This window comes from Cottoperca gobio, unplaced genomic scaffold (genome assembly GCF_900634415.1).
Source record: "Cottoperca gobio unplaced genomic scaffold, fCotGob3.1 fCotGob3_304arrow_ctg1, whole genome shotgun sequence".
NCBI lineage: Eukaryota > Metazoa > Chordata > Actinopteri > Perciformes > Bovichtidae > Cottoperca > Cottoperca gobio.
Genome location: NW_021166914.1, coordinates 65,229 through 78,853, shown reverse-complemented (window position 1 = coordinate 78,853; position 13,625 = coordinate 65,229). Strand labels below are relative to the sequence as shown.

The 13,625-nt window shown below is 42.4% G+C and overlaps 1 protein-coding gene across 1 annotated transcript; it reads right to left on the bottom strand.

Annotated features, from left to right (window-relative positions):
* Positions 1–11,089: 11,089 nt before the first annotated feature.
* Positions 11,090–13,186, bottom strand: LOC115005443 (E3 ubiquitin-protein ligase TRIM21-like). Its single transcript, XM_029427263.1, has one exon. The coding sequence runs from the start codon at positions 13,157–13,159 to the stop codon at positions 11,516–11,518; it is 1,644 nt and encodes a 547-aa protein (XP_029283123.1). The 5' UTR covers positions 13,160–13,186; the 3' UTR covers positions 11,090–11,515.
* Between the last annotated feature and the right edge of the window lie 439 nt (positions 13,187–13,625).

Here is a 13,625-nt window from a genome sequence, read left to right as displayed (position 1 = left end):
TCAGAGGATCCACACGCTGGACTTTCAACTTTCAGAGTTCAAGGACCAAAGATTGAATCGCAACTGGATCGAATGTGCTGTGCCGTGTTTTGAGAAAGGTTCTGGTTATTAAAGAGCATTCACTGCTTTGCTGTGAACACCTTTCATCTTGGAAAGACTCATTGGACGGCTACACAACAACAGGATTTAGTGGGATACTGCTTGCTCAGATTACAAGCAACTAATAACAAGGAGTGCCAGGTGGAAGCTAAACTAATTGTTAGCATTGCACCTTTTTTTTTTACTGATACTGTAAAGACAAAACAAGCTCAAAATGGAGCCATTATTTTCCTAACGGATTCCTCTTAAGCTCTCCTCTCTTTGAGGGCCATAATCTACCCGACCACAGATCCACAACACACAGACACACACCGCTACACTTCCTGTCTGTGACATGATATGTGATGACGATCTAGACTACAAACGCTGTGTATCGTTCGATAAATTACAGGGGCATTAGAGGCACAGAACACTGTATTTTCTTTTCTTGTGCGCTGGTTTTTATCCAACATAATGAACGGCTGGGCGTCCCCATGAGGGGCGGCAGGGATCAAAACTCTGCGGCCTCCCGGAGGATTTCCTTTAATGTCTTTGTGCACGTGTGGATTTGATACCCTCCCTGCTTTAAATTAGATCCCACTACATCCATTAGTCACAGAAGCCTGTTAATATGTCTCTTCAGAGGGACGGGACCCCCACATAAAGGTCTATACCAACCTATTGTGACTCGGAATCATTAGGTTGTTATATAGACAGCAGGCATGCCAAGAAGAAAAGGACTTTGAATGTGATTGAGCATTTAACTTATTCCTCCTCTCAAATCCAAATCCACTGCCATCTTTGATTTGTCGTGACAAGGATGCGCAGTATGTCTCTTTTTAGTTTAAGTGAATAAACTATGAAAAGATGAAGACAAAGTTAAAGGGGAAACAGGCAAAAATAGCCGCAAATGATCAAATCATGACAATTACACACACACACACACACACACACACACACACACACACACACACACACACACACACACACACACACACACACACACACACACACACGCACACTGCAGTTCCTTGAGTGTTATTAAATGTAGAAACAGAAGCAGAGAATAGAAACAACCCATGACTAGTTCGACGTAGAGGCAAAATAAAGAAGTCACGTTTGTGTTCCCCCCCCCCCCCCCAACACGAGTCAAAGTAACTGAGTTTCACAAGCTGCACATCACTTTGGGTTATTTGGTCCAACAGCAGCCGAACGCCACAAGTTGCCAGGCAACAGATAAATGACTTCAGCCGCACTGGTTGCTAACTTTAAGTGATTTTCAGCCCAAATTGGCCCAAGTCAACAAATCCAGTAGCCATATACTGGACTAACCCGGCTCACACTTTCCCCTCCCACACTCACTCTTCATTTTTATTCAAAACTACAACACAACACAGATACAGCAGTCAGCATTTGTGAAGGTCAAGAAGCCAAGGCTGTGTGACTACATGTGCTCGTGTGTTTATCGCTGGTCAGGATCTCCAGAGGGTGCAGCAGCATTGTTAATGCACGCTCATTTTGTGTTGCACTGAGTGACAGACGGGCTGGAAAAGTACGTTCCCGGCTTTCTTAGGAAGGTGGCAGCGGGCCGCACTCGGGTGGGTTTAGCTCAAGGAAATGACACTTTCTCCCGCAAGATTTCAATCTGGCGCAGCGCGCTGCCAGGCACAACAATGCGGTGTTGAAAATGGGAGCGGGGCACATTATCCTCCCCGGCCGGTCCGGTTCCGAGCCGAAGGAGTGGTCCGGCTGCCGGGCCTGATAAGCACCTGCTACAAGGCTGTGAGACGGAGGTACAAACTGTTCCGATTAATACTATGAGAGGCACACGCATGATGTCACACACACCAACAAATCCTCCAGGGATGAAATGGCCCAGCTCAGAGAAAAGAGGTGACTCATTTAAAAAGGTGCGGTGCGTGAGAAGCTTCTCAACAGGAGATGCATCCTAGATAGATGAACACGCAAGAGCCACATGTCATATTTCATTTGAATTTCACAGCTACGAGCGAACTAACAAGGGCTCAGTGTGTTAGCAAGCTCTTCTACATCGACAGCAATGACCTCTTCGTGTGGATTCATGTCACATGTTCACCTACAGTCGGAGAGCGAAGGCATCTGCCAAGGCCGCTTGAAAAGTATTGCGTGTATCCGCCCCGGGATCTGGGTCCGCTCCAAAATGGATTGCATGGCTTGAGAAGTGGAATTCAGGCTGAAGCCGTGCTGACAAACAGACAAACTAAACCCGAAAACATAACCACATGGCGAGAGGTAATTATTGGTAGAATCATTTTCTATCTAATGTGTAACACTAACTGAGAATATCACGCTTCTATAATACAGATGTGTCCGAAAAGCAAACAAACAAAGAGATCTCATGTCGGCCGAAGTCCAACATTTAGGTAGTTAATTAAATTCCAGCTTAAACATTTACACAGTTTTATACCCAACGTGGCCAAAGCAACCAGTCAGGGCTGGAGATTACTTATATGTACAAATAATGTTGTCATGCCTTCAAATAGTTCACTTCATATATAGTTATATAGTTCGACGACTTCATTTCACAGGATTTAACTCAAATGCCATCGACTGAAAAATGATGAATTGCAGTTTTTAAAGTGAGAAAGAGTTCACAGAGCCATTAACCCTCAGATCCTAATGACAGAGGGCACAGAGGGCGGGAGACATGTCTGGACATGTGGACGTAGTCCAACAATTGGGCCCCCTTACACACACACACACACACACACACACACACACACACACACCTGTAACTGAGCCTTAGTCCACCACCCATCAGTTGCTCCATCTTTGAGTATTAACTTCTTTATGGTTTATTTTATCCTTTTGAACGGCTACATGGGTGTGGTTTACCACATTAAGGAATACAATGAGTGTTCAATCCCAAGAAAATATTGTTTCAGTTCGGTCGGTTTTCCTTCCTGTGACCACCCCTCTGTTCCTCGGCTACATACTGACATGTACTCCGAGTCCGGTTTGCTAGCGTGGTTAATCAAAATGATGAAATAATTGCTAATGAAAATACTCCAGACCCACTGCGACTACTTATTTAGTTCAGGAAAAGGTTTCAGCCAGTGTTTTGCATGAACGCGCTGAAAGAGCGTCGTGGTTAACTCTGGCGAGACAAGAATTAACGAAGCTCACGTGTGTTTCACGGCAGCGGACAGGCTGGCACGTCTAGTGGAGGAGACATCAGCCACCGTCTATTCCATCCCCGCCACCAAACATATCACAAGTCAACTTGATGAGCGGGTAAGTGTTGAGCAGTTGCGAGCGCTTATGGAGGGTCAAGCTAGCGCTCGTCACAGCTCACGGAAACACTTTTTTGCAGGTTGAGCAAAAATAAAACGTGAACTAATTCACAAAATAGTTAACTATGAATGTGAACTAGTTTATTTTACTCTGTGTGAACTGAACTCTGAGCCTGTTCAGTGTGAACGTGCACAAAACTGGTTTCAGTTAAAATCAGGATTCAGTTTATTGGGGAATAAATATTGTCAATGAAAGTATACTAAGTTTACTCCTATAAAGTATTACTAGGCATGCACATGTTAGTTTGTGTGTTTGTCTACGATTGTCTTTGTGTGTGTGTGTGTGTGTGTGTGTGTGTGTGTGTGTGTGTGTGTGTGTGTGTGTGTGTGTGTGTGTGTGTGTGTGTGTGTGTCGTCCCGCTCCCTGCGTGGCTCACATGAGCTGTGGAGGCCGGACACAGGCGAGCGGCTTCTGACAGGCATTTCAAACCCCTCCTGCCCTCTACACCGTGTGGCCTCGCCGATAATGGGAACCTGATCGGAGGGAGTGCAGAGCGGCCGGCGAGGGGGGGTGTGGGGGGGGGAGTGTGTGGTCCGTCTTTTGTTGGGAACTCTTCAAAGCGCTGGCCCTCCTATTTGTCCACTGGAGCTCTTTGTAACGGTATCCTCCACTGTCATTTTGCCCCTTTTATTTTTAGGCAGGGCTATTATTGCTCCCATACCCCTCACATACCCCGAGGCTTTGTGTGCAGGGACAGGGTCAGGTTTGAACTTTTTTTTTTTTCTTCTTCACCCTGTTCACCCAGAAGCGTCTCTTCTCCCCCTCCTCCACATGTGGTGCGTAGAGAGTAACAGATCACACCGGCGACGGGCGCTCGGCTAATTCCTGGTCTCACTGGGAACACAGGAGGACGTCTGGCTGGTGTGCAGCCCGGCCCGGCGTTGGACCAAACGTCTCCACTCCACCGCTAAATGCTAACGTCCTTCTCGTCTGTCGGCTGTGGGAATAGTCGACGAATCCCCAAAGAGGAGAACGAAATAGCATTACATGGAAATGATCTGTATTGGTTTATGGAATAATTGAAAGACATGGAGCAAACACAAAGTTTGGCCACAAACTTAAGATACCGTACGACAACTATTACTTCAGGGCTGCTTTTCATAGAGTTTGGACATGATTTTTTAATGTGGTAATCTGGGGATTTATAATTATCCTTTCATAAAGTTGGGAGATTTAAAGGAGACACATCTAATACAGAACATACGCTATGAACTTGGCGGATAATGCGAGCTGGCGTTCATGGCTTGATGACTGCCAAAATTTCATTTCTGATATTTTGATTGCAATTATTTATGCTGTGGCAACAAGTCACTGCATGCAGTTTTGAGAAGCCTTGGGAGTAACTGGGGTCTGATTAATCAGATAGAAGCCAGAATGCAATAATGACACAGGAGCAGTACTCCTACGCTAGAACACTATCCTGCTCCAGGTTCACTGTTCATTTAACTAAACACGCATTTGTTTAAGCACATGCAACTGAAATATTAATGCTTTTAAAAACAGATTTTAAGCCAAGATTCAAACCTCTATATCACAGGTTTCCTGACATTCGCTGATCATTCGATCATAGACTGCATAAAAGAAGTGTCTGTAGCACCGTGAGGTCTCCCATTGGTTTGTGGACCACCGTTCTGCAGCCTTGAGTTTGGCATTTTGGCCGTCGCCATCTTGGTTTGTTGCAACCAGAAGTGACACGAGAGGGTGGAACTAAGTACAACTAAACGCTGAACAAGACATTTTTAGGCGATCAAAATGTTACAATTAACATTTATGAAGTGAAAACACACTGTGGAAAACACCCAAACCAAATAACCCCATGTTAGCGCCGCCCTAAAGTATAAATGGGACCATAATCTACTAAAAGTACACCATGCTGTGTTGAACAACACCTGAAACTAGCGATTAAGACAATAAACTTATTAGGAAAATGTTCCGCGAGGTAAATCAAGTGAGAAGACGGGTCATTTTCTCATAGACTTCTATACAATTAGACCTTTTTTTGTAACCAGTGGAGTCGCCCACTGCAGGATCATTCGAGCCAATAGAGAACACCAACACTGGCAGTAGCATCATCCACAACAACCAGCTAGACGTTGTTCACAGTTCATGTTCTGTTTTATTCCCCTAAGATGACGATAACGTACCACGTGATCGTAGTCGTATCGGTCAAGTAGACCCACAAGACTTATATGTTAAAGGTTTTTAACAAATTTAGAGTGGAGTGTACAAGCACTTGAAGTTTGGACTGAGAGCAACAACAGGGAAGCAGATGGGACGTTTGTAGAAGCGGGACAACAGAGTTTTTGGGGACACCGTGACAGATGCGTCGTAAGGGACAGAGCCCTACAGTCCCGGCCAGGCTGCCTGTTCGTCTTTGTGGTTGCCAGCCTGCTCACTTTCCAGTCTGTTTGTGTCCACTTCCTGACCCTGTGGTGCAGCAGTGCATGCCACCCCCTCCTCACGTCACCCTGTTCCCCTGTAATATCTGACATGAGTAGATGAATAATAGATCAGAGGCTTTAGCTGGCCTGTAACTCTACCCGAGTCACAGGACAGGAGGCAGGCCAGCGGCTTCAGCCAACAGGGGACACCTGACCGCAGCAGAATAGCCATTCAGTGTGACCGTTGATGAGTAAAAGCTGTATTATTACCACCAGTCAAACACCATGTGGCTGATATGAACGCTTAACTGGCTGCTGCCTACAACTGGAGCCTCAGTGTGCGTCCAGCTGCTCGGCTGCACACAGCTGTGGAGGGAGAGCGATGTGTGTGATCTGCTGGCTGTTGGGAGTTTGGAACTGCGAGTTCAGACTGTGTGTGTGAGGTATCTGTTGTCATTTGACCTTCTGTGACATTGACATTCAAGGTCCTCTTACTATGTTTTTTTGAACCGCACAGTCTGATAGTGACGAAGATTGGACACCAAAGGCCATATAAACAAAAACAAAACGACCACCTGCTGTCACGTGACTAGAGCTCCATATTTAGGTCACAGGAAGACAACGGCGCAAACTCAATCTGCTGGTGAAGACCATGAGATGCGACTGAAAGCCTAAGAAAAAAGCTACTTTTCAATATAAGAGAATAAACTCTACGTTCTTTGTCTTTTATAGTAAATATGGATAAGAAACACAAATGTGTTGTCTCAAACTTCTCACACGAACGACAGAATAGCTTGAAAACGTTCCTGCAATGTTTCAACCACTAGCTATTATAATGATGACTCAGGCTTACTTGAAAATGTGCAGAAACCACGCGGCAGTCCAAAACAAATTAATTAACAGAAGCACAATATACAATGTCACATAATATACTGTATGGATTAAGGCTGGACTTTAGATTCTGTGTTTAACTAACAGCAGTATGGTGTAGGCTAAGGCCAAACAAAGCACACAGTTTTAATGCAATAATACATTAAATCCAATCACAATGTGAGCCAGAGCACCTCCAGATTATTTGCATTCACATGGATTCTTTGCATTCTTTGTAATCCAGATAAGATATCCAGTTATAAATATGTTGATACCAGATGTAAACGGGGTCTATTTGAGCAGTAAAACCAAAACAACGAGCTAAGGAGGTTTAAAAAAATAAAAAGCTCTGTAAAGTTGGTGATAATTTCCTCTCACATTATACAGTCATTTGATTTAATGTTAATAAAAATCTTGATAAATGAAGCATTAATACACGAAAAGAAGAAGAAGAAGAAGAAGAAGAAGAAGAAGAAGAAGAAGAAGAAGAAGAAGAAGAAGAAGTCTTTGCTGGACTCGGAGGAGAAATATTAGCCGGCCTTGAGTTGAATAAAGAGTCTATTACAACAGAGCCCAATCAACACAGTGCATCTGATTCACACATTGACCAGAGAATAATGCAGCACGCAGCGGAGAGGGCACACACACACACACACACACAAGTACACAAACACAAAAACACACACACGCCAGCCTCTCCTGAGAGGATCGGGTTTCCTTCTGTGTCCAGTGGCTTATTAAACATTAAGCTCCACAGCTTCCCTACAGGAGGGGGAAAAAGGCCTCCCCCACCTCCCTGCCTCCCCTCTCTCATTACAGCTGTTGAGGTATGAGACAACAGAAGCACGGACGCAACAATGGAGCCGGAGGCCGATAGCCAATCAGTACGGTCGCTGTAGCGTTCGCCCGGCGACAGCAGGTAGGCCTGAGTGGGTGAGATTAACACTGTTGTTCTTTTTCACAGAGTAACGGACATTCTGCTTTTCTTGTGCTGGTCAACAGTAGAGAGGTGGATAAGGTTGTACAGTTTATACTCTAGTGTGTATCCTGTACACACACACACACACACACACACACACACACACACACACACACACACACACACACACACACACACACACACACACACACACTGATTAATTACAGGAGAATATTTTCTGGTTTCTTCTATGATTGTAAACTGAACAGATTTGGGTTTTGGATGGTTGGTCGGACAAAACAAGCTATTTTAAATATGTTTAATTGAATTGTGAGACATATTACCAGCCATGTTTACTATTTTAGACCAAACAATGAACTGAAAATGAAAGATAGTAGTACAAATCCTTCATAACACAGTTCCCTAACCTCCCCGAGCCCACTGGCCCAACAGTGTATCAAGTACAAACTTGTTCAACCCCGTAGAATAAAACAGAAACTACTGTTGATGTAAAGTAAGAGATTTAACATTTCTCGTTTTATTATTATTGTAACTGTGTTTTAAAAAAGGTCGATACAAGTAAGCGTTATTATTCTCCGTGCAGCAGCTCTGAGGGGGTTTCTCAGCTTCCCAGCTTCTCAGGTGTTGTGGCGACACTCCCTCAAGTGTGTGTGGTTGGTAGTTTGACACCTGATACCTGACAACAAGCAAGCGGGCTGTGTGTGTGTGTGTGTGTGTGTGTGTGTGTGTGTGTGTGTGTGTGTGTGTGTGGATTCACACAGGCTGAATAAAGTTAAACACTAATCAGCTTCATGTGACTTTGGCCTAGACACCAGCGCCACCTGCTGGCGGCAGCAGCACAAAAAGATAATTAAATAAATGATATATATATAATTTATTTTATATATATATATATATATATATATATATATATATATATTATATATATATAAAATAAATTATATATATAATATATATATATATATTATATTATATATTATATAATATAATATATATATATATATATATAAAATAAATTATATATATATAATATATATATATATATATATATTATATTATATATTATATATATTATATAATATAATATATATATATATATATATAATATAATATAATATATATATATATGGTTAAAACCACACCTCAATCAAACCTTAAAGAGCGGTGCAGGAGGAAGAGCATGCACACTCCCTGGATTATTAAAGAAAAGTGAAATATGAAACGACCGATCACTGAATCTCGTCCTGACATTAAACGTAAAATCTTCTCACACGAGGCCTCGACATCACGAACCCTTCAGAGCTCACGTTAAGCTGTAAAACTGCTACGGAGCCTCGGTTCACTTCAACACTCTCAGCCATCATGTGACTCTGATCTTCATCCTCGACACATCAATTCCTGGAAACTTCTTCTTCTTCCTCCTCCCCCTCCTCCTCCTCTTCTGCAGCTTCCGACGAGCATCAAAGAAACCAGTCATCTCTCCTATTTCCTGTCTAGTCACAGCATCCTTCATCCTAACAGTTAAGGCAGGTACTGGTAATGCATTAGTGGGCTGCAGACAGGGTGGCAGACACTTGAATGATCTAATTAGCAGTCATATTGGATTAGTCTGACTCACAAGGGGAGAAGAGACGAGACAAGCCTCATTCAGGGCCCCTCAGCGTCCTCTTGAATCATAGTTTGGAGTCTTTGCGCGGATATTCAAGATTAAGCGACCACTTTCTCTCTCTGAAGAGCAAATAAGATGAGTGAAAAAGGAAAGAGTAGCCCAACATTACAGCCGAAACAGTGTAATCCCTCCATTAGGGAGACACTTATTCTAATTAAATCTGTGATATAGTTTGTGAATTATTGTGAAGATGTACGAGTTGCTCTGTTCCCTAAAGAAATGTGCCTGGTGGTGATTACCAACAGAGCACACACTGCAGGGCCACAGACCCCGAGGGGCTGAAAAGACCCACAATTATCTGTGTTGCAATTACTTTGTTGCCATTGATTAATTACACATGTTTGTGGTAAAAATGCACCATTAAAACTGAACTGGTAAGAGACTCAAAGTCACAAAATGCAGAAACGTGGTTCTATGGATGGAAATGTAAAACTGCGTTGATCCACAACTTTTGGTCCAGATTGAAATACAAGATTCTCAAACCTTCTTATACAAATTCAAGGACGTTTCAAGGCTTAATTCCCTTAAATTCAAGGAGCCAACAGGTCTTGGTTTGAGAACCTATGACGCAACTGCGGTAAACACACGGGAACAGGAAGTAAAAACAAATATCAAAAGAACGTCACTTTCTATTGTTGCTCAAAACATGTAAATTCAAACACTTTCAATGACAGTATAGTAGCCTAGTTGTTAAGATATTTCAAATATCTCAACGACTAGGCTACTGTTGAATGGACTGCCATGACATTTTGAAGAGATATTCAACGTGAAAAGGATAAAAATCACTTTAATGATGCTGACTTTCTATATAGCAGCATCATCGGGTCAATCTTTTGGTTAATGCCCATATAGATACCTGCTTTTTGCCCAAAAGCCACGTTTAATTTAATTAAAAAAGTTGAACATCAATAGGTATCCTTGCATGTATTAAATGCATAATTACACAGTCCTATCTATCTATATAGGTACAGTACACATGTTACCTATTAATGCTCAGGATTCATTATACAGCATAACTTAAAAACAATACAAACATTATGAGTTCTCCCAAACACTAATCACACTAATTCTCATTTCATATTCTCAGTTTCAAATACTGACTTCTGCAAAAACTGCATTCTTCTCATTGATATTTGTACAATCTTGATAATAAATTAACTTATCATACCGAGTTTTTTGTTTTGTTAGGCTACTGTTTGAAACTGTTAATTCACTGTAAAACTCTTGCATGTTGTTTAAAGCTCAGATGTGCAGAGACAGGAACAGTCAAAATAAGTATTTAACTCACGTTATTGCTGTGATGTTCTGCACCTCTCTCCATCTGCTGCTAGCATAATTAGCATAATTAGCATCACTGCAACCAGCTCCTGTCTGTTTACTTAGATAATGTTTTTAACTTTGTATTGTTGGTTGTGTAGTATGGCAGCTTCACTATTCATTTATTCTCCTCGTTTCCTCAGTAGCTTGACAGTCACCACATTTACATACTTTATATTAATCAGACGACATCACCTGCACCTGTGTTTTCTTCGCGGGACCTCGGGGGTGCAATGCCATGTTTGACCGCACAGGCTGGATGATATTTACCATGCGTTACAAAGGGGGCGCTGTTTCCCACCTTTGAGGAAACTCACTTAAAAGTGGAGCTGATAGTGTTTACATAAAAACAAGAGATAAATAGTGTATTTAATTTTATGTGACAAAGAAAACTATAAGGTCTTATTATTAAGATACACCTTTATTGATTCACATACATCTTATCTTATTATTTATATGAAAAGGATTTGTTTATCATTTTTGAAAATGTATTCTTAAACTCTTTAAAATGTGGAAACAATAAGTTTTCTATTAATCTTAAAACATCAACTATTTGACAAATGTCAAATATATGGCAGCTAGGTTTACCTGGCAATTATAGAAAAAAAACACAACAACCAAGATACATATAACAACATATATATAAAGTATATTAAACAACACAACTGCCCTAGATGAAATTAAAAATGATCCAAGCTTAAGAAGAATACCCTTTCTTAGTTTCAGTATTACTAAAATATATTCGTCCTTCTATTTTCTGAAACCACTTAACCACTTGTGATATATACAGTGATCATAACATCTAAGTAAAGATGTATACAATACAAGTATTGACATTTGCTATACATTACCATTAAGTTTGTTTTTAGCTGCAACTCTATATCTCTCTCAGTCCGTCTGTCGGTCGACAAAGAATGTCTTAAATCTTTACTCAGCGTGGTCAACACAACAGATGATCAGAGGAGCAGCGTTTTTACCCCCCTGATTAAGACAGGGACCGAAGAACGGGAGGAGTTTTTCAGTAAAGGAGCAGCCAGTAAAGGTGTAGATAAGACTTGCAGCATCAACGTCATAAAAGCTGACCAGACCATCCTCATAATCTACAAACACCCCCACCTTCTCGGGCTTCGACTTCAGAGAGAGAGCGACACAGTTCTCAGTATTTGCAGAGTAGACATTTTCGTTCAACAACCATATTGTCCAGTAACCATTCAGAGAGTTAATAGTGATCATCCCTTTTCTGTTGACTGACTCTCTGGCAACTCCTAAACCCCAATCAGACTTCCCTTTAACCTGAACCTCAAAGTAAAATCTTCCTGAAGAAACGATCTGCTTCCCTAAGACGCAGACAGCGATAGAAAACCTATTTGGTTTATCTGGAAGATTCTTCTTGACAAGACCGTGATGGACTTTTTTCCCATTGTCAGACAGGGTGAGGTGGGGATGTGCCGTGTCAGGATCGAGTGTGACGTCCACTGCAGACTGCTGGACCGTCTTCAGCTCAGCCTCTGTGAGCAGCTTCACCTCATTTTTGAGAATGTCCACCAACTGAGCAACACCTGTCCTCACGTTCCCCTTATATGAAGGTGGATGAACTCTGACCTCTGTCCAGTCTTTGGTTGGGGGAGCAGCGTTTAGGGATGGGAAGTTTTGGACGAAGTTAAGGTGGTCTTCTGAGTGTGAGAGCTGCTCCAGCTCGGTGCTTCTCTTCTTCAGCTCAGAGATCTCCTGTTCCAGCTCTTTGATGAAGCTTTCAGCCTGCTTCTCTGTCATTCTGTGCTTTCCTTCAGTAGTGTTAATGACTTTGGCCTGGTTTCTCTCAATAGCCTCCTTCAGCTTGGTAAAGATAATAACACCAGCTGCTATCTCTCTGTCTGCATTTTCCCTGCTGACCTTGACTGAATGTTTCAACTTTTGTATCTTCAGTCGTCTCTTCTGGATCATCTGCTGAAGTTCAGCCTCTGTCTTCTCGACCTCAGCCTTCTTTCTTTCATATTCTTCTTTAAGAGGAACAACATCATATGTCTTGTGGTCTAAAATGGCGCAGAGCATGCAGACACATGTCTGGTCGGTCTTACAGAACAGCTCCAGCAGTTTATCGTGCTTCGTACACATTCTGCTTTCCAGGTTCTGCACAGGGTCGATCAGCTGATGTCTTTTTAAGGCTGACATTGTCAGATGAGGCTCCAGGTGAGTCTCGCAGTAGGAGACGAGACACACCAGGCAGGACTTCAGGGCCTTCAGTCTGGTTCCAGCGCAGATGTCACAGGGAACGTCTCCTGGTTTAGCAGCTTGTCGCTCTGAGCTGCTGCTGCTCGCCGTCTGTCGAGCCGACTGTCTAAAGTGAGCGACCATCTCAGAGACGAAAGTGTTGACCTGCAGCTCAGGTTGGGTGTTGAAAATGGTTTTACAGTTGGGACACTCACAAGGGACATTAATATCCCAGTGTTCAGTGATACAGTGTTTGCAGAAGTTGTGTCCACATGGTGTGCTGACTGGATGAGTGAACACATCCAGACAGATGGAGCACAGGAACTGGTATTCAGAGAGGGAACTGCTGGCAGCAGACATATCTACACAGTAAGAACAGTGATAAGTATAAATACAGAAGTCTTAAATATCTGTATAACAGATATTTAAGTATGATTACAATGCTGTGAGACAATTGTGTATTCTATAGCTACATTGCAAATACGTAAGTTTAATTTTGACACGATTCATTTTTAAATGAGACAAGTGGCACACCCTGTGTGAGCACACTTACAGTACGGTGTGTGTTAATGCCGTTGTTTTACACACAGTACATATGTTCAGCTGTACTCACCAGTGTGCAGAGACTCTGCTGTGTACGTGAAGAACCCTGTGAAGCTTCTCTACCGTCATTCATCAAAAGAAACAACAAGACGCGTCTCAACTGCAGTTTGTTTTTACTAACTTTCTGTTTCCTCTCAGGGCTCTTCCGTTGAAGCTCACCTGACAAGCTTTTACTCCGCCTCTTTTCTCAGCTTTTTTGTTTTTTTTATGCTTTCTCACGGCC